At 42.7% G+C, this 21,672-nt stretch overlaps 3 protein-coding genes across 6 annotated transcripts in view; 2 read left to right on the forward strand and 1 right to left on the reverse strand.

Annotated features, from left to right (window-relative positions):
• TRAK2 (trafficking kinesin protein 2) overlaps window positions 1–5,735 on the reverse strand; it is a 51,960-nt gene extending 46,225 nt beyond the window's left edge. Inside the window, exons 1-2 of one of the 3 annotated variants that reach the window (XM_083628075.1) lie at window positions 5,506–5,730; window positions 1,915–1,988 (exon numbers count right to left, since the gene is read on the reverse strand). The gene's annotated coding sequence lies outside the window, so the exon portion shown is untranslated. Of the gene's footprint in view, window positions 1–1,914; window positions 1,989–5,505 lie in introns of all 3 variants that reach the window. The other 2 variants (XM_083628074.1, XM_083628076.1) reach the window with 2 other exon arrangements.
• Window positions 1–14,802, forward strand: part of CASP10 (caspase 10) — a 127,026-nt gene extending 112,224 nt beyond the window's left edge. The window contains exon 12 of the mRNA XM_083630570.1: window positions 14,790–14,802. The gene's annotated coding sequence lies outside the window, so the exon portion shown is untranslated. The remainder of the gene's footprint in view (window positions 1–14,789) is intronic.
• On the forward strand, window positions 5,810–21,600 carry STRADB (STE20 related adaptor beta). Of its 2 annotated transcripts, XM_083571157.1 has the most exons (12): window positions 5,810–6,200; window positions 8,913–8,969; window positions 10,550–10,630; window positions 11,738–11,840; window positions 13,618–13,739; window positions 14,084–14,192; window positions 15,296–15,419; window positions 15,791–15,962; window positions 17,667–17,771; window positions 18,333–18,559; window positions 19,181–19,223; window positions 20,105–21,600. In XM_083571157.1, the coding sequence occupies exons 2-12, from the start codon at window positions 8,958–8,960 to the stop codon at window positions 20,252–20,254; spliced, it is 1,248 nt and encodes a 415-aa protein (XP_083427283.1). In that variant the 5' UTR covers window positions 5,810–6,200; window positions 8,913–8,957; the 3' UTR covers window positions 20,255–21,600. The 2 variants fall into 2 exon arrangements, with proteins under 2 accessions (XP_083427283.1, XP_083427284.1); XM_083571158.1 differs by lacking the exons at window positions 13,618–13,739; window positions 14,084–14,192 and having other exon boundaries at window positions 5,861–6,200.
• Window positions 21,601–21,672: the final 72 nt, after the last annotated feature.

Raw genomic sequence — 21,672 nt, forward strand, 5'->3', positions numbered from 1 at the left:
ACAAAACTATATAGAATCCCGATCTTCCTTCTTGCATTTCCCTTCAGTAGACCGGGCGAACGAACTCGAGGTCAGCCGGCTGCCGTCTCGACCAATCAGCGTTAGCGAACAGCGCCCCTAGTGGCGGCTACGCTGGTACTGCAGCCGGCATCCACCGCTTCCCTACTTTGACAGCTCACTAATACAATGTTTCCGGACTCAATTGACCGTGACTGATCTAATCAAATGTTGCTACATTGTATCTAAATTTGGGAAGTGCTTTGAACTTCAACAACCCTTTCTTCGGAAATTCACCAAAAATCAACGGTACCTTGGATTTTCATCGGACCACTTTTATTCGGCTCCAAATCACAAGGACTATCAAAGGGGGGTGGCTTGATACCAACCAGCCATAATCCCCCGACCGAGCAGGCACGTACACAGCGCTCCACCCGGATGACCTGAACACCTTGATAGCCGGCTTGATGGGCTTAGACGGCCAACCGACGGAAGACACAATAGCCTGCATATGATCGTGTATTCGGCTTCGGTCATAACAAAAGGACTATGACCGGGTTCCCTCCAGGGGGCAGGAAGCGGCGCCCTTTCCCTTTGTTTCTCCACTAGTAAGGGGGACGGGGGCATTCGCCAGGTGTGAAGATGCTCGAGTTACCTGCCCGACTCCTCCCTTGACTCCTCCTGTTCTCTATGTAATCATGATGTAAATATGATGTAATTTGAGGGTGTATCCAAGGGGATTAGCAAGTAATAAAAGTGAAGGTCTCCTTTTGTTCGGGGCTTCCATCTTGCTTCACCTCGTGGGCGGTGGGGGCCCTGTCGCGACAGTCTTTTGCTAATAAAGACCAAGCCTACTGGCTGCTGTTTTGCTCTGATTTTGCTCTGGTTGGTGTCTTCATTTCGTCCAAGAGAGCCCTCTGCGTTTCCGTTAACAGGTGTTTCTCGTGCACTGGGTGTATTGGCAAAGATCACTGATACAACTTATCAGAACTATTCAAACAGCACCAAAATAATTCTTAGAAAAGGAAAGCATTCAATAAATTATGCACCAAATAAGCACATCTAGTATATAATTCCAAACACTCTTTTAGGCTTTCCAAGTAAGTCTCTTTTAAAAGACTTTCAAACATCTCTTACGGTCAACTTTATATCTGTCATACTTTGAAACATGACAAGTGCCGTAATCTGGATATATTTCTACTTGTAACCATAAACTTTCTGTTCAAACAGTACAACTCAATCATATAAAGAGCTCTTCAACATTTAATAAGCCTGCAGCAATAACACTAACTTTACACAGCCTGCTTGGTTTCATTCTTTTGCCTCCAGCTGGGACTGATGCCACCCAGGGGTACATGCAACATGATAATGCTGTTTCTTAAATACAGTAATGGAGGGTTTTTTTTGGGGGGGGGGAATTCTCTGAAGAAATATTAAACTGGCTAAATCCTACGTGCACCTTTATGGGATAACATCAACATTCACCTGACTGGGCAGTAACTGACACATTTCCATAAGCACACTCTTCTGAATCTACTATAATTACTGCCTCTGCTATATATTATATACAGTATACTTTAGTAGCATCTTGACTATTGTGCTTCTTATTCTCCCTTAACTGTGCAAATGACGCTGTTAAATAAATGGGGAGCTTAATGCAAGCAGGTAAAATGGATGGGAGAGGAATTACTATGGAGGCTTAATGGAATAAGGAATAATGTATGAGCAGAGCAGAATGAATATGGGGGCTTAATGGAACCAGATGTGGTGGAATTCGTTTAAATATATGCAATAATTGCAGGGTTGTTTTTTATTTTTTTCCAAATTATGAGAAATTTTCTCCTGCTGGGCATGCCATCTGCTATTATCACCTTGAGCAAGAAAAACAGACACAGTTATCTCATTAGGAATACGTACTGTATATGTATTGTACGATGCCATGCACTGTATCCAAAATAGTCAACTGTAAGTTTCCATGTAATTTTTTGGTACTGAAAAACAAAAAGCATTAAGTTTCCACCTCGGCCACAGTCATTTTTACAGCTTGGCCACAGCTACTATACCATGCGATTCTCAGTAGATACATTGGTCAATGCATCCCTTGACCCAAAAAACGTCAAGCACCCCCACTGCAGAAAGATTGATCATTACTGCTGTTACGTCGCAATCAGCTTTAAATAACTTTGTATCAAGCAATGGCTGCATTCTCCCATCATGGTAAACCATGGTTTACCATAAATACCCACATCACTCCCATTTGGATTCCACATCCCCGAGTGGCAGCCACAAATCATAATCCTTAGCTAAATGTTGCATCTGTAACAGGGATTATAGTATGTTTTGCACCAACAAACAACAATCTGAAGCCAAGGTCTATTTCTGGCTTAGTAACTGTGGCTTATTGGAATGAAATAAACAATTACCCCACATTTCAGATGCAATGCTAAGCCAAGGATCATGGATTGCTGCTCCAGCTCACCAACAGGAAAGACCAAAGCAGGGGTTATCTGCACGTTCACTGTAAGCAATTAACAACTGATTTCATCTATCCATGGGCAAGTATTTAATTCAAATATATATGCCCAGTGAAAAGCCCATCAGTAAATTATCTGATTGCAGCCAATATGATTAGAAACCCTCAAAATTACATAATTATGAGTGTATTTGCCACTGCTACATTTGGCTGCTTACAAAAGAGGAGGCACCTGAATCTTTATCATAATTTACAAATTATATATTCCTTCGCAGCAGCCATGTGTATTACGATGGATGTTTGAAGAAGAGACATGAAGACCCATGTTTCATCAATCCTTACAGCATTTAGATGGGGGTGTTGATAGGCATTTTGATCCCCTTGTTTTCTTTTTTATCTCAGAAAAAATATATCAATCTTTCAAGTATTAGGAGCACAATTCTTCCCTGTGGCGGCACCAATGAGGTAAAGCATCATGCCACATGTATTTGTTATTGATTTTGAAACAAATAAACTTAATAACTAAAGCACAGTGCGTGCTAAGAATAGGTTGTGCAGGGAAGCAAATTTAGAATTTGGAACTCAAAAGACATACACACAGACACAGCACTGTCACGGTATATTAGCCTCTGACTAATACTTGTTTGCCTTTTAAATAGCTTCAGACATAAATCACGGAGGTCAAACTTTGACAGGACTACTGTATTGCTGGAGGATGTATACAGAAGAGAGATGAAGGGCTTCAAAACTCACCCACAGTCAGTTATGTTAACAAGATGATCAGTGCTTCCCCCAGGGGGTACTCAAGGGTATGTAGTACCTGCACCTATTTTTTGGGTTGTTAAAAAGTGTGGCAATTACTGTAACAACTTCATGATGAGTATGACACCTATTTTTCGGGGGGCGAGCACTAAAGATTAGAAAGCTGGAACAAATAACAATAATAAAACAAAACAGCCCCTTTATGTATTTTCAGAAGCCCTGCTTTCATACTCCTGTTACAAAAACAAAGGCTTGTGATGCATTTGTACATTATATGCAATGCAAAAGCCTCTAGCATTTTAAACAAAGGCAACTGCAATATAGTTATCCAAAAGGAGCTAAAATAGCCTTATAGACCCAAGCTGCTCTCACTGACACACACACACACACACACACACACACAGAGGGAGAGAGAGAGAAAGAGGCTTGACAACAGATTCCACTGAGGTCATCCAGAAAGGAGAAAGAGACTATTATTTCCATTCTGGAAGGAAGCAGAAAGGAGAGAGAAAAAGTGGGGAGCTGACTAATAGCATGGAGTAGTGGTTAAGTGTGGATGGACTAGGACCTGAGACTGGGAAGCTACAATTTAAATCTTGACTTGACCATGAAACCCACAAGTTGGCCTTGGGCCAATCACTGCCTCTCAGTCTAACCTACCACACAAGGTAGTCGCAGGGATTAAACGAGGAAACAGAGACACATGCATGCCGCCTTGAGCTCCTTGGGTCAAAAGGCGGGATATAAATGCAATGAACAAGAAATAAACAAATAGCCAATGACTGACTAGGCGGACTCCTATACTTAAGGTAAAGGGACCCCTGAACATTAGGTCCAGTCACGGACGACTCAGGGGTTGCAACGCTCATCTTGCTTTATTGGCCAAGGGAGCCAGCATACAGCTTACGGGTCATGTGGTCAGCATGACTAAGCCGCTTCTGGCGAACCAGAGCAGCGCACGGAAACGCCGTTTACCTTCCCGCGGAAGCGGTATCTATTTATCTACAGTGGTACCTCTGGTTACGTACTTAATTCGTTCCAGAGCTCCGTTCTTAACCTGAAACTGTTCTTAACCTGAGGTACCACTTTAGCTAATGGGGTCTCCAGCTGCTGCCACGCCGCCAGAGCACGATTTCTGTTCTCATCCTGAAGCAAAGTTCTTAACCCGAGGTATTATTTCTGCGTTAGTGGAGTCTGTATCCTGAAGCGTATGTAACCCGAGGTACCACTGTACTTGCACTTTGATGTGCTTTCGAACTGCTAGGTTGGCAGGAGCAGGGACCGAGCCACGGGAGCGCCACCCGTGTCCCTTATACTCCTATACTTAAAGGTAAAGGGACCACTGACCATTAGGTCCAGTCATGACCGACTCTGGGGTTGTGGCGCTCATCTCGCTTTATTGGCCGAGGGAGCCGGTTTACATCTTCCAGTTCGTGTGGCCAGCATGACTGGCGAACCAGAGCAGCACACGGAAGCGCCGTTTACCTTCCCGCCGGAGCGGTACCTATTTATCTACTTGCACTTTGACGTGCTTTCGAACTGCTAGGTTGGCAGGAGCAGGGACCGAGCAACGGGAGCTCACCCCATTGCGGGTATTTGAACCACCGACCTTCTGATCTAGTCCTAGGCTCTGTGGTTTAACCCACAGCGCCACCCGCGTCCCTTATACTCCTATACTTAGGGGAGGGCAATAAACACCAACAGATGCTGCTCTGTGCTTGGTGTTTGGGCACCACTGTCCTCCAAGAAAGGGCATCTGCTGCATTACCTACCCCCCTCCCCAAGTCTCTTTTTCTTTTGGGCAAATTATGGATATTTCTCGGTGGGAAGGAGGGGAGGGGCGTAAAAAAAGAAAATAAGAAAGCGAGAAGAGTCTGTTCAAGCGAAGGAAGTCTCAGGTGAGAGAAAGGGGAGGAGAAAGGAAGGAAGGATGGAGGAGAGAAAGACAGAAAGAAAGAAAGAAAGAGAGAGAGAGAGAGAGAGAGAGAAAGAAAGGAGAGAGGGAGGCAACATTGGGGAGGAGAAAGGAGGAGCGAGGCGGGGTAAGATGCTCCCGCTCCCCCGGGGTAATATCCCCACAGGGCTCCTAGCACTTACTTCGGAGTAAACATGCACAACGTCCGGCTGTAGGAAGGAAGAAGGAAGGAAGGGCTGACGTGGGAGAAATGGAGGCTAAAGAGGAGGAAGAAGGGAGATGGCCAGGGGGACCAGGGATGAGGGGGCGAATGCAGCGCTTGCCATGCCGTCTCTTTCCCCCCCACTTGCCCCCTTACCAGCTCCAGGCTTGGGCTCCTTTCCAGCCCCCTCGCGACAATTGTGCAGCCGCCTCCTCAGCTCCCTCTTTCGGAGCGCCGGCGACCAAGTGGAGCAACGTGCGGGGGGGGGGGGAAGGAGGAGCGGGAGGCGGCCACAAACTCGGTCACAAGATGGAGGCAGAAAGCACCGCTCGGCCTCAGCGGCGGCGGCTTCCCCCGGCCGCCTTTCAAACTACGCTTCCCGTCATGCAACGGTGGAGAAAGGGGACGTTCCTATCTCTCCCCGCTTCGAAGCCTCGCTCCACCTGAGGAGAAATGCTGCCGCGGTGCATTTCGGGACTGGTAGTCCCGCGGGGGGCGGCAACCCTGAGTTCACTCGCAGGCCGCGTTCACGGAGGGGGGCGGGGCCTACAGTTCGAGTCCGCCTCAGGCTGGCCGAGGGAGGCGGGCGAGGGGCTGAGGTGATTTTTCCTCCCCCGGTTTGTCTGAGGAGAAACGCTGCGCTGTCCGCAGCCTCTTGGGCAACGGGCGGCAGCCTCTGTTTCTGGGCTCCCTCGGGGGGCGGCGGCCCGAGCCTGACAGACGGTGTGAGGTGCCGGGCGCGGGCGAAGGGAGGCGAGGCCAGCGGGGAAGGACCGCCCCCCCCCGGGTCAGGACAAGTTTGGGTCTCCTCAGGAGTAAGGCCCGCTGGGCCCGGCGGGGCTTGCTTCCAGGTAAAAAAGCGCGCGCGCGGCGCCGGCGCCGTAGTAGCTACCAGGTCCGGTCCGGTTGCAAAAAAGGGACCGTTATTGTTATCGTTTCGATTATATGTTTATTTTTGTGTTGCAGCGGGAGGGGGGGTTGCCCAAGAGGTCGCCTCTCTCTCTCTCCGCGGCGGGGAGAAAATAGATCCTTGCTCATGCAAACATAACACTTCCACTGACCCTGAACTTTTTGCAACACTTTTGGGGGGGGGTGAAGGTCCCGCTCCGTTTCGATATCGTGAGGGTGGCGGGGTTTAATAATAATAATAATATTTTAAAGCATTTATTAATTTTCCAATAAGAACATCCAATTAACATATTAAATCAAATCTAATAAAAATAAATAACTTTTAAAAAGTCCAATTGTCTTCCAAATTGTAATAATTTTTTGTTTTGGCTTCCCACGGTCTGAATGCCAAAGCGCTTTCAACATCATAGCGCTTTCAACATCAACATCTCATCATCATCATCAGTGTTTTTCATATTTCCATATCGCGATTTTATCCTCCACGTTTTGTCTCTGGCTCTGTGATCCTCAATCATGTCAGAAAACAGATACTTTTTTTTCTATGGAGTGCAGATTTGTCCATATATTGTACTCTTTTAGCTGTTTTTGTTTTTCATCGCACCACTTCATTTAATTACATCCATTCCAGACTTCTGTCCAGCTCTTGATTAATAATAATAATTTTTTTAAAAATTATTTATACCCCGCCCTCCCCAGTCAAGACCGGGCTCAGGGCGGCTAACACCAGGTATAAAAACAATGGATTAAAATACAACTTAAAAACAAGATTAAAATACAAAATTAAAATACAGCCTCATTTCAGTAATAATAATAATATTATAATAATTTATTATTTGTACCCCGCCCATCTGGCTGGGTTTCCCCAGCCACTCTGGGCGGCTTCCATAGAAACCAAAAATACACTAAAATATCACAGATTAAAAACTTCCCTGAACAGGGCTGCCTTAAGTAGAAATTCAAATCCAGGAAGGATGGGAAGGTAGGACTGCAGAGGAGCTGCCACCTTTGTTCTGGCAAAATACGGGGAGGGGCAGTTGGGGGGGAGGGCGATTCCCCCTAATAATAATAATAATAATCTGGTGCTAAATTATAATTCAAATTAATCCATTACAAGCAAGAATGTTACTGGCCCAAAAATGGAAAAAGAAGTCCCAGTGAAAGAAGAATGGATACAAAAACCTATGGAAAATGCAGAAGTTGTGAAACTTACCGGAAAAATAAGAAATCAAGACAAACTTTTTATAAAAGAATGGAAATGGTTTATTGAGTACAAACGACTGTAAACAGATAAGGACATGGGCAGGATTATTGTAATAACCTGCAGTTTTATAAGAGCATGCAGAAAGAGGGGGAAGGAAGTCGAGTTTTGAAATGTTATAGTGGTTGTGAAATTACTGACATGTATAAAATTGAAAATCATAAATAGAAATGAAAGAAAAACACACACAAAATAATCCATTGCAATCTATTGCAGCCCAACAGGATGGCCCTCAGGAATTTGTCACACAGAGAGAGTGAGTTTGTAAATCTGTCTGTGTTTGGCTACCCAGAGCATCACCTTTCACACACCCTTTCAAACACATGTATTCCTAGAGGATCCCTAGCCTGGGGGAGAGAGGGAGTGGGGACAAAAGTGTATCAGTACAGGACAATCCTGTATATACGACAGGTGGCAACTGTATGCACAAGGCTACAAAGGAGGGAATTTACTGACTTATTCCAGATCAGCCTAACTGCAATCTCTCTGGAGTAAATTATCATTAGCGTTTCAACGGGGCACATAATGTTTCTATATCCCATATGCAGCCAGATTTTGTGCATGCTGCTTGGAAAGTTAGCTGCATTCAAGCTTCCCCCGACCCCAGCCCCCAGAACAGGCAACTCTCCGCAAGCCGTGGGAGCCCAGCGCCGGGGTCCCGCGCCTTGCGGAGAGCTGCGCAAAGTCTGGGCGCGGTGAGCTCAGCGCGCCCAGGCTTCAGCATGCAGGCAACTCTCCGCAAGACGCGGGAACACAGCACGGGCTCCCATGGCTTGCAAAGATCTGCGCGAAGCCTGGAGAGCGAGAGGGGTCGGTGCGCTCTGACCCCTCTCGCTCTCCAGGCTTCAGCGAAAACCTGCATTCGCCCCATAGGACGCACACACATTTCCCCTTCATTTTTGGAGGGGAAGAAGTGTGTCCTATAGAGCGAAAAATACGGTACATAAGAAAAGCCTTGCTGGATCAAACCAATGTGGCATCCTGTTCCCACAGTGCTTTAGTTGAGATTCCTGCATTGCAGGGGGTTGGGCTAGATGACCCTTGGGGTCCCTTCCAACTACATAATTCTATGGTCAGCCAGAACCCCATGGGAAGCCCCAAAACACGGCTTAAGTGCAACAGCAGTCTCCTCACTTGTGTTTTCCAGTAAGTGGTGTTCAGAGACATACCACCTCCACTACTGGTGGCAGCCAAGAATATTTAATTCTAACCTGACCAGCCATATGTAAAGCTGACTATGGGAGGAGCCTTATGAGAGTTTCATTCGTACATTGTTTATAGTCCAGACCTTCAGTGTGCTCAAGTCTGCATACATGGTCAAAGGGAAGAAGAAAGACATCTTTGTTTGTTTACTGTTTGGGCTGAATGTAAACTTTATTTTGATATTCTTTTTCAGGGTAAATGGGTTTGCATGACATTTTCCATGAACTAAGGCAGTTCCATGTCTTGTTTGGTAAGCACATAATTTATTTTGTCTTGCTTCCATTTTGTTTGGACTCTTCAATAACGTATCACAATGTTTGTAGCATGTTGCAGGTATACATCTGGTTTGTGTGCTTTAACAAACAAAAAAGAAAACAGCACAAAATAACTTTCCCATTACTACCTTTGGTTCCTTCACATTTCACTAAACATGCTAATTTTGAGAACTACAAAGTGAGAATGGGAAATGTGAGTTCTTCAAGTGTTGTCCATAGAGGGCACAACTCAGGCCTGCTCTGCTTCACTTTTATGTGGGATATTCTTTGGGTTTTAAGAATGGGCTACTATGGATTCAATGTCTGCTTTTATATCTGCGCCTAAACATAGTGGCCCAAGTTTTGGCTCAAAAACACACAGCTGCCAGGCTTCATTCAATACTGAAGACCTATAGGGAGATCTCTATTCTGTGATTGTATACAATTCCCAGTTCAACAAGGATTTGAGGCATCCCAGGTGTGCCTGTTTTTCGCATCATGCATATAATGTTCTCATTCAACTGGCAGCCTGCACCCCCCCACCCTTAATTTGAACTTTACCGAGCTGCAGATAATGTGGTAAGGAAAAGATCCAACATAAAATCATATTATATCAACCGGATATACTGAAGTTTATTGTGTGGGTTGTTGTTGGTTTTTTTAATGTGGGGCTTTTCTGGGTACCATCTATTGCCACACACCCTACTTCCATTGGCAAGGTTCTTCTTGGTTGGCTGCTGTTGGGACCAGTCTTAACACCCATGTCCTTTTAATTTTTTTCAACATGTTGCTTTGTGCAAGTGTGGACTACTGTATTGAAAAGACTAGTATCGTAAAAATAAAAAATTGGCTGTGTACACAGGTAAACCAAAGCCTCTGCACATGCCTATAGTGGACCTCAGGTTTCTGGGACTCAGGGAAGGTGGGGAAGCACTAACTGAGGGGAGGGGACAACAACATAGTATGTGCATGGGAAACACCGAGATAGCATTCAGTTGAAAGCACTCATGTGGACAAAGATGCACATAAGTGCCCATGGAAAAATTGGATCTGAGTGACCCACACACAGTAACACTTTGGTGTATACACAGCCTATATGGACCATTGTTCAAAGAAGAGCCGAAGACTGCAATACAGTTGTACCTTGGAAGTCGAACAGAATCCGTTCTGGAAGTTTGTTCAACTTCCAAAACGTTCGACTTCCAAATCATGGCTTCTGATTGGCTGCAGTAAGCTCCTGCAGCCAATCAGAATCCTTGTCGGATGTTTGGCTTCCAAAAGAACATTTGAAAATCAGAACACTCACTTCTGATTTTCGATCATTCAGCAGCCGGAACATTGGATTCCCAAGGCATTCGGGAGCCAAGGTACGACTGTAGATTATTTGGAGAAATCATACTTGGTCATGATTTTTCAAAATGGTGTTAATTGTTCAGAGATTCTGGATAGTCTGGGGTAGGTTTTTACTTTATTACTGTTTTATGAGGTTCCAGCTGCCCATCATTATAGGCCACCTGGTAACAAAGCTGTTAAAATATAATGGAGGGAACATTTATTGACTGTTACTCTTTTCAAGGACTGTTCCTGTATTCTACGGACACGAATTGAATCCATTGGAGCAGAAAAGCAATCAGAAGGCAGCAGCACTCAAGACTTGGTAAGAGAAAATGTATATTAACTTGACCTGTTTCACTAGTGTTAGTCCTAGTAAAATTATGTCTGCATTCTTGAAGCAGAGCTCGCACCATTTATTTTCTGCTGCCTTTGTTATGTTTCCAAATGGAAACACTTGGTACCTCTGTTCTCAGCAGAGAATAGTCATCAGCCCAGCAATAAGAAATAAGAGCCGGTTCCTCAGAGTGTTTTTGAGACAATTACATGGAGAGGCATATCCATTATACATATATCTGAATTAAGGAGAGCCACATTACTGCAATTCAGAATCCCTCACAGGGCTCCCGTCGCTAGCTAAGCCAAGCAGAGTTTTCTGCATGCAACATGAGAAATTTTCCCTTCCACAGCTGAGAATTTCTGGTGGACCATAGCAAGAGTACGTAATTTGGATTGTGGAACCAGTTAATTTCTCTGCTTTGGTTTTATAGTGCTGCTGTTCCATGAGTTAGAATCATAGGGTTGTAGAGCTGGAAGGGACCACGGCTCATCTAGTCTAACACTCTGCAATGCAGGAATCTTTCACCCAACCTGGGGCTCAGACTCACAACCCTGAGATGAAGAATCTCATGCTCTACCAACTGGGCTATCTAGTTTTCCCAGTACACCGCTTTGCATATGTTTCTGGGAAAAGCAATTTATACATTTTAAAAATAAAATATATTAATTTGGCTGCATTTGCAAGTAGCAGCACATAAGTAAGGCTGTAATGCTTGATGGACGGAAAGACACTAAGTCAAGCAGCACATGGTATTGTAACTTGGCACAGTTCCTGAATATAATAGAAGTGGAAATACAATGGAAAAACATGGTATATGGTTTTTACTGTCTGATATAGTAGGAAATGCAGTATTTAATTTTCTTACTCTTATTTCTCATATGCTGTGTGGGATGAAGTCTCCTTTATGACATCTATAGTAACTAATTCATCCTCTGACACCAAAAGCAATGGCAATAGAAAAAGACTTTGTCATGCTTCTGGAAGATGTATAGGCTGGCAGATCTGCAAAATTAACATGAAGTTACATTGTTCACTGCAATTTTATACAATAAAAGAGTATGTGTGTGTGTGTACATCTTTTTTTCTATTCAGACAGATGAACCTGCTTTATATTGGGGACAATCGGCTCAAAGAGGAGATGAAGAAATATCATGGTCCCCAGATGTATCCCATTATGATATCCAGGTGGAAATAGGTAACTGACTGGTTTGTAATCAGGGACGCGGGTGGCGCTGTGGGTAAAACCTCAGTGCCTAGGACTTGCTGATCGCAAGGTCGGCGGTTCGAATCCCCACGGCGAGGTGAGCTCCCGTCGTTCGGTCCCAGCTCCTGCCCACCTAGCAGTTCGAAAGCACCCCTAAGTGCAAGTAGATAAATAGGTACCGTTTTATAGCGGGAAGGTAAACGGGGTTTCCGTGTGCGGCGCTGGTGCTGGCTCGCCAGATGCCGCTTAGTCACGCTGGCCACGTAACCCAGAAGTGTCTCCAGACAGCGCTGGCTCCCGGCCTCTTGAGCGAGATGAGCGCGCAACCCTAGAGTTGGACACGACTGGCCCGTACGGGCAGGGGTACCTAGTTTGTAATCTGAAATAAGCTATTTCCTATTTTTATAATTGAAAGGGTTTTTACTCCATTCTTCAGCTGAAAAAAGGCTTATAGGGAGGGTGATTTACAAGTACCTTATCTTCCTACCTTGTCTGGTTGAAAGATCTTTAGAAAACTGGACAGTATTGTTTCCTGGTGTGAAAATCCAGTGTTTTGCCAATGTTTGGCCAATACATTTGAGTCATACAACATTTTTAATTGATCTTAATATTTGCTTGTTCTGTTCCATCTAGCTCCATCTGACTGCTTGTTTTCTTTGTGATTAAAATATCAGGCATCAGTGCCCTTTTGAAACATAGTAGCTGCAGTGGTGTAAGTGATGACTTCCTCTTCCAAAGATGCTGCAGACTGCTACCCTGTTCTCTCTCTGTCTCTTAGCCAGGGAATGCCTCTAGCCCCTTCTTTTTACCTGAGGAAGGTGCAAGTTTGCATTGTCCTCTGATGAAAATCTATTCATTGCCATGTGGGAAGGTTCATGGGAATGTTCTCATTTTGAAGCAGCGCAACACAAGTGCCTTTGCATTTTAATGGCCAACCTAATGTTAGTTGCTGCCAATGGTTACTCTGGGACTGATGGGAGGGTACCACTTGTGGCACTGTGAGGCAGAAGCCTATTTTCAAATTGATTTGAATTGATTTTCTTATTCAATCCCCAGTTTGCTCTTCTGCCAACACTTTCTTTTAATGTGTTTCACATGTTGTGTATATACTGTCCATTGCTGTGCTTTCCTGTATGCAAGCTAAAGAGTATTGCTACCCTTTTGAATATATCAATCTTTGTCCTTTTGAATATATCAGTCTTTGTCATTTAGCACTCAGCTTGACCTTGTAAAAATTGTTTGATGGCACTTGGTAGCTGTTCCTTGGTTTCTGATAAATTAGCTCCTAGACATAGAATCTACAGTGGTACCTCGGGTTACATACGCTTCAGGTTACATACGCTTCAAGTTACAGACTACATACGCTAACCCAGAAATATTACCTCGGGTTAAGAACTTTGCTTCAGGATGAGAACAGAAATCGTGCTCCGGCGGCAGCAGGAGGCCCCATTAGCTAAAGTGGTGCTTCAGGTTAAGAACAGTTTCAGGTTAAGAACGGACCTCCAGAACGAATTAAGTTCTTAACCGGGTACCACTGTATTCCAAAACCCTGTGATAGTTGAGCTACGTCAAAGCCAGACTTGCAGCAGTGTCTTTTTTGGTTGCTCAGACTAGCTGTTTCCTTATGTGCAGTTTCAGAACAGCTTTTTCTTCATAATCTGCCAGTATTTGCCTTGAATATTGGGATTGTACAAATGCTAAATGATAAAGCAGTAACTAAGAAACATTGCAAAGTTGTTAAAGTGATCAACTTCTGTTTTGCTAATAGGAAGGGGATGCAGCAACTTAACTTCAATCTACCTCGCGCGTCATATCCCTACAGGAACACTGGTGGCTGTAAGGATTACAGATCTGGAAAGATGTTCTGAAGAACACTTGAAAGCTTTACAAGTAAAACAGATGTTTTAACATTTTAAATATTTATGAAGTTAACATGTAAAAGGAGAGGTGATTTTTAAACTTTATACAAAGTGTTTAAAAATGAAGACCCTTTGAAGTTGCCAGGTTATTAAAAAGAAAAGTACTTCTAGATAATTCTAATAATTCCAGAAAACTCGTGATTAGATGCAGGGACAGCTTTCTCAAATTGCATCTCTGGCATTGTGCAACAATCCAAAAATCTATTCATTTCTGATTCAGGGATTGTCTTCAGAGTAGCAGTAGGCTGTGGCTAAGGGTTTGTGGAATGTTCCATTGCCCTTTTAAAGAATTAAAACATGTATTCTTTCATCTAGAATGAGGTGGTTTTATCCCATTCCTTTCGACACCCCAATATCATGACTCTTTGGGCAGTGTTCACTGCTGGAAGCTGGCTTTGGGTTATTTCTCCTTTCATGGCCTACTGTAAGTATTCTGTTGGGGATAGCTACACATTAATTGAATTATCTCTGTACGGGCTCATTAAGGATTGTGTCCACTGCATTGCAAACGGACTTCCACTCATGCAGCAGGGCTCTCCTTTCGTCTCTTCATCCCTGCAGTCCACCCCCCCCAAAAAAAAATCCACTCCAGAGGATCTTCCAACCCTCTGAAGCAGATTTTGAGGGTCCATGAGGTGCTCCAGGAAGCAGGAGAGAATGGGAAATTTCTGTTGTGACAGTGGGAATCTACTCTGCTCATGCAGTTGCGGTTTTGGATGCAACTGTGTTTAGTTTACCTACCATGCATTTGAGCTATCAAACTTAAGAGCAGCTTGCTCGTTTATTGAAAAGTACGTATATACTGCTTAATATTTTAAAGCCTGTACCTTTTGCATGTCGACAAGATGTAAGTCAAGGATGGGATAGACCAGTTGTGGGGAACCTCCTGCCTTGCAGTCCTTATTAGGCCCAGTATGGTTTCCAACTTGGCCCACAAGGCCATTTCTCCCAAAGCATATGTGATTTCAGGAGTAGGGTAGGCAAGGACATTGTTCCTTTGTAGCATAATATGAGCTCCCAGTTGTTTTTCTGCAAGTGCCTTGTCTGTAGGCCAAACTGTGCCTGTAAACAGACTTATCAGTGGTTACTATAAGCCCCTTTGAACTTTGACAGCACCACAGGGCAATGGAATTAAGAATCTGGCCCATTGGCCAGATTCAGTTCTCTACACATGAGGCAGCTTCTTCCTTTAATGCCTGCCTCTTTTAAGCAGTGGGACTACCTCAATAAAGAGGAAAGAGAGAAATTGGCTGTTTTGTAAAAAGCTGTATCATTCAGGCCTACTTTTGAGTCCACAGGCAAATTCTTATGTGGCAATATTTTTAGGGGCAGTCCAGATCAATACAAAAAGAGCATTTCCAATATCCTTCATAATATGCAAAATTGTTCTTTGAGCCTACATGGTTGTACACTATGTAGCAGATTTATGTGTTACACCTTTCTGAATTATGACAGGAAATGTCAACTCTGCTTTCATTGCATAAATAATGTTTTGACTTGCTAGCAAGTTACATGCACCTTTTCTAGGTTCAGCCAGCCATCTACTGAGGACTTACTTTCCTGAAGGCATGAGTGAAGTGTTGATAGGAAATATCCTGTTTGGAGCAATCAGCGGGTTAAACTACATGCACCAACATGGCTACATTCACAGGTAATGTGTAGAGAGGTTTTTTAAGAAAATGACAGGCGATTGGGACCAAGGGTAAATGGGAAGACCAGAGTCCCCATATCTGTTCTATTTGGGTGACTTGAGATTTTTGAAACGGTTGAGTTGGCACAAGGCACTCTTTGCTCTGTGGTGACCGTATCTTCATGCACCATCATTCACCTGGCATTACAGTATTCCTACACTGCAGTCAAGAGCAACACATGACACAATGTACATCTCCATTATGCATGATACACTCACTTTCTTATGCAGTGTAGGGTAATGACTCTTCATATGAACAATCCTGTATAATGTGTGTTAGAATCTTGTTTTTCTCTTAATCTAACTAAACCATCACTTGTTATGTTTTTCAGAAGTATTAAAGCTAGCCATATACTGATTTCAGGGGATGGCCTGGTATATCTTTCTGGATTAAACCATCTTTGCGGCCTAGTGAGCAGTGGAAAACGGTTAAAAGCTGTGTATGACTTCCCCCAGTTCAGTGCATCAATGCTTCCCTGGCTGAGTCCTGAACTACTGAGACAGGTCAGTATATGATGCAGTTCACTGTGGCTGAGCAGTCGTGCAGAAAATACGTATTGGCACAGATTGCATCTAAGAAATGTCTATAAAGAATTCTAATTGTGCATTATAAAAGCTAATATTAATTACTTAATGTCCTTTTTATTATTAATATTTGACATCTCAGTGTTCTATATAACACTATAATTAAATACATGCATTTCACATTATTTGAAAAGTTATGGATAATGTGAAAGGCATGCCTCTAAATTGTTGTAGCCCTATAATTTATGTTGAAATGTGAAATTATTTTTGCCAATTATTACTGAAATTAAGTGGAATGGTTTCGCACATCCATACATGATGAAATGCTACCTCTTAATCAACCACATCTTCCTTGTAGGAGCTGTAACAATTATTTTAACTCCTAAATTTTTGTAAATATTTCCATCCCCCTCAATTCCTCACATTATTGGGAGGAATGCTGGAGTGAACTAGAACCATTAATCTGGAGGTCTGATTTCTGTCTACTTCTATAGTTATTACTTGAGATTTTAAAGAACATTAAATGATCAGGCCTTAGTAGAATATCAAGGATTATATAATGATGAATGAGAAATTAGAAACTTAGGTCTAAGCATACAGCTATATCTGGTTTGGCATGACATGCACTTATATTACCAAGTTAAATATTACCAAGTTCTTAATGGATCTTGTTTGAGTGACCCAGATGAATAATTTACACACACCTACATATATATGCAGAAACTAATACCACAGATTACATGACAGTGGCTTTCATTACGGAAGTAGTCTCCTGGTCCACACAGCATGCAGGCTCCCAGAAAGGAGATTGTGGCCTCTTTGCTCCTTCCCAGTCATTTTGCTGCTGCACAGCTTGCTCCAGTTTAGCTTAGCGTCTCTTCCAAACCTAGGCTTGTGGTTTAGCTCTCTCTTGACTAACCATAAGCCATAACCAAGATTTGTCCTATGACTGACAGCTCATGGTTTGTTCATGAGTCTAGTTTCAAACATGTTTTAGCATGGCACAGGAGCAAAATGACTGGGGAGAAAGTGAAAGAGTCATGATCTCTTCTGTAGTCAGTACATTTGCACTAAGCCTTACTGCAACTTGAAAACCAGGCCAATATTTTCCCTGTTGCAGTTAGTGATCACCAGCCTCTTTGTCTTGGCTTAACCCTATAAAGTACAACCCTTTCTCCCAGTTTAAACCACATCAAGTGGGTTCTGACTTTGTGATAAACCTATGAAATGCAGCCTGGCAGAACTGGCACATAAATTAATTTCTAGCTTCGTACAGGTTTCAGGTATTTCAGTGTAAATATGTTTAACCTTGGTACCGATTTTCAGTATAAAACAACACTGAAGACCATAGCTGTATTTTATGGTGTCGATATTCCATTTTGCACATGAAGCCATTTGAAAGCAAGCTAAAGGTTGTATTATGAACTTGTTAAATGCAGCAAATACCATTTTTGTGAAGAAAAAATAGTGCAGTTGTGTTAAAACCAGTACTATACTCAAAGGGCATAACGTTGTGTGCTTCAGGACTTGAATGTAGCAACAGGCTTATTTTTATTTAGATTGACAGGGTATCTTTTTCAAAGAAAAAAACCAACTTTTTATAGTTGAATATGCATGTTTATTTCAATTAATGGCATACTGGCATGTATTCAGCAGTTATCAATGCAGTCTCTTCTTCCATAGGATATGTATGGCTATAATGTGAAGTCTGACATCTATAGTGTGGGCATTACAGCATGTGAACTAGCTAATGGGCATGTACCTTTTCAGGATATACCTCGGACGCAGGTAAGGCACAAAAATCTCAAATTCTGATCGATAACAATGTCACGAAAAGAGAGGTGACAATTTTGAGGATCTCGAACACCTAGCTACCTAATGCAATAAGACTTCCTCTGTTGTGATATTTCTAAAATGTATGTGTTTCAGCACATTTGCAAACATCAAAATGCATCCTTTCTGGTGCTCTATTTTAAAAAAATGTTGCAAAGTGGTTCCGAAATGTTTACCTATTCAGGAAGCATTGTTTTGAATAGTGTTTGTGCCAAGTTTGTTACATGTTCCCTGACTGTCCAGTCTAAGAAGCATTGCCCTCACTCTGATTGGATTGTTTGCTCTTAGCTGGCTCTTAGCTTTGTGACACTATAATATAGATAATTGATTGGATTCAGAAGCAACATGAGATAGGGGAGTGGCAGTGAACAGCTTTCATAAAAGGTGCACATTTTAGAATCATGCCCCCCCCCCAATATTTTCACTGAAAGTACCCCTACTGACCCAGAAATTAAACAGGTGTACTTTTGAGGTGTACAGGTAGGGCTAAGACAGTCAACGGACATTTTCTTTCAGATGCTGCTGCAGAAGCTGAAAGGTCCCTCTTATTGTCCTTGGGCTATAAATACTTTTCCGCGTGGTGAATCCAGGATAAAAAATTCTCGATCAGGGATTGACTCTGGAATTGGTGAAAGTATGACACACACAATGACAAGTGAGAGATTGCAGACTCCACCAAAAACTTTCTCCCCAGCTTTCCATAATTTGATAGAACTCTGTTTGCAACAGGACCCAGAGAAAAGGTAAGGCTGTTAGAATTTAGTTGTTGCAGTTAATATTTGTATGGGGTTCAAAGAGCTTTCTAATTACTTGAAAACCTTGTTTTATACATGAGCTCGAAGTTATCAACAACTTCCCTCTGTATATTTCATATAGATGCATGTCATAAATGTATATTTTGTTCACTCACAGTGCAAGTGGATAAGTTATTTTTGGTGTGGATGCACCTAAAACTTTTAGTTGATTTGGTAAGTGGGCAATATGGTCACACTTTCCTTGCGTTTTAAAAGCTATTTTGGAAAATGTCAAAATGGCCTTTTCTAACTTAAGGGTAGCTATATATTTAATCAGTTCAAGAGGCAGTTAATTGACTAAATTCTACAGTCAGTTGATAGTCCCAATTTTAAAATATCCACATATGAGGAGCCGGAAGCTACACTTTTTGCAGGGTTTATGTTATTTTGAAAATGAGCAATTTTAACAAGTGGGGAGCTTACTTAAAATGGAATGCCTATGCTTGATTTTTCTTTCTATTGACTGACCCTGTAACAGGCAACAAGAGAAGGGGAAGTTATTACAGTACTAGCTAACTCCATTGGCAAAGCTTAAAATATCTAAGTTCTGTTTTTCTTCTTGGGATCTAGGCCATCAGCAAGAGGTCTCCTGTCACATGCTTTTTTCAAGCAGGTGAGCTTTTTACAAATTACTAGATGTGTAAATTGCAGCTAAAGACCAAGGCTTTGATCGAGAAAATATTCGTGAACTGGGTACACAAGCTGCTCATAGCTGAACATGGCTGAAACTGTGGTGCCTATAGCTGGAAGGCAATGTATCTGGAGCAGTTTGATTGCAATTTGGAGAACTACCGCAAGTGGGATTTGTGCACAATATGCTTGCAGAAGGGACACAATACAATTGCTTCTTGTACTACGTGGTAGACAGTGTTCTCATCAGCGATGGGGAATATCTGGCTGCAGGTGCTACAAATGAGCAAGGAACCTCTGGACCTCAAATGTTCTCCACCTCTTTCTAGTGTCACTAATTCATTGAGCCTGGTTACTGATAGTTGCATGCCTTGAGAAAGTAAACCAGAGCTTTAGAATCTGAATTCTGTGCCTGTGGCAAGTTAACGAGCCTATCCAAATAAATTCACAATGGCTTTGGCATATTTGTGGGTAAAGGGGACCCCTGACCATTAGGTCCAGTCGTGACCGACTCTGGAGTTGCGGCGCTCATCTCGCTTTACTGGCAGAGGGAGCCGGCGTACAGCTTCCGGGTCATGTGGCCAGCAGGACTAAGCCGCTTCTGGCGAAACCAGAGCAGCGCACAGAAACGGCGTTTACCTTCCCGCCGGAGCGGTACCTATTTATCTACTTGCACTCTGACGTGCTTTCGAACTGCTAGGTTGACAGGAGCAGGGACCGAGCAACGGGAGCTCACCCCGTCACGGGGATTCCACCCGCCGACCTTCTGATTGGCAAGTCCTAGGCTCTGTGGTTTAACCCACAGTGCCATCCACGTCCAAGCTCAAGTTCACTATTCCAAATCACTGTGTTCTCTCATTTCAGGTAAAAGAACAAACGAAGGGTTCCTTACTTTCACTGCTGCCTCCTGCCGTCCAACATGTCCAGCCACAGGTGCCAACAGTGTGTTCAGCAGCCATCTGTAAGACTGGATGCGTTTTGCCAAATGAGAGAGAGGTGTACTGGGAATTCTAAAGATACTAAACCATACCTCTGATATCTCTCTCTAGGAAAAAAATAATGTGATTTTTGTCGCTGCTTTTTCCTTTTCATGTTCAAAATACAAATATTAGTTATATACTTGAAAACGTTAAAATTTTTGTGCCAATACTTTATATGAGGAAAATTCTTCCAAAGTGGTACTACAGAATGCAGTAACCCTCACTTCTTGAATTACCATAAATGTCTACACTTTCTCAAGCATCTCCCTCCCATTCTTACAACTGAATTCCAATGGTGCATATTTTAGCCTGGTATGGCATGTCTGATATATCTATGCCTTTACTGCCTCAGAAGTGTTAATCTAAAATACTATTTCCCTTCTCTCAGCTTGTGTGTGCGTGTGTGTGTGTGTGTACTGTTCATCACATATATAAACTTCTTTAAAGTAATGCCTATTCCTACTTTAAAAAATTGGTGTGCAAACCATTGTGAGCTTTGCACGCCACCTACCCTCCAACATTTGTTGGTGTAAGCCATTAACTGAGGCCTGGAGAACAGCTGTGATCTTTAATGCAAGGTATCTTTTTAACAAAACCTAATCAAGGGAGAATAATTTGCATAACAGCAGTAAAACAGGAGTTTGAAACTACTTGATTATATTATTTATAAAGAGATTGCTTAATAGACCCGCAGCTCTAATTGGAATGGCACTGCCTTGGGCTCACATCTCACTAGCCTTTAAAAAGGCAACATCTCAAGTTGAATACTGTTGCACCAGCGAGGAAAAGGAATTTGTGTGGCATACAGAAGACCCACTGAATGGAAGCATGGCTTTAATACTATGGCAATACATGACTGTTGGAGGTATACTGCTGCAAACACTATTCTAGGAAGCAAAAGATGCTTAAATGAGATGGGACTTATGCCTTGCATTTTGTCCTCTTTGTTGTGCCTTTCATTGAGACAGGAAAGAATTCCCAATTACAAACAAGAAGCAGCAATATAAAGGCCAGACTGACAAGAAAGAGACCACTTTCTATTCTTGTTGCTCTAGTACTGTGAATGACTGACTGAACATGACCTTAACCAAAATTCTTGCTTTTTGTACAGCATATAATTTTGGGGACAGGGTTTTTAATACTGAGATATTTACAACTATATTTTATTAATGCACATTTTATTTGATCATGTAAAATAGACCTTAGCTTAATTTTTTTTAAAAAGTGTAACCTCACAAAGTTATATCAGATGTGATGTTATTAGCATCACAATTGTTCTTTTAAATAGGAAACTACTGAAGTAATTTTTATGTGTTTGCAATCTCTTGCCATCTCAACTCTGACAAATGTAACTGGAATAAAATGTACTTATTTCAAGAAGGCGCTCTTCAGTCATGCTTCTTCTGGTGGTATTTTTACTTCATACTTATAAGTCAGCTAAAGCTAATTTTG

Source organism: Podarcis filfolensis (genome assembly GCF_964270895.1).
Source record: "Podarcis filfolensis genome assembly, chromosome: 1".
Classification (NCBI taxonomy): domain Eukaryota; kingdom Metazoa; phylum Chordata; class Lepidosauria; order Squamata; family Lacertidae; genus Podarcis; species Podarcis filfolensis.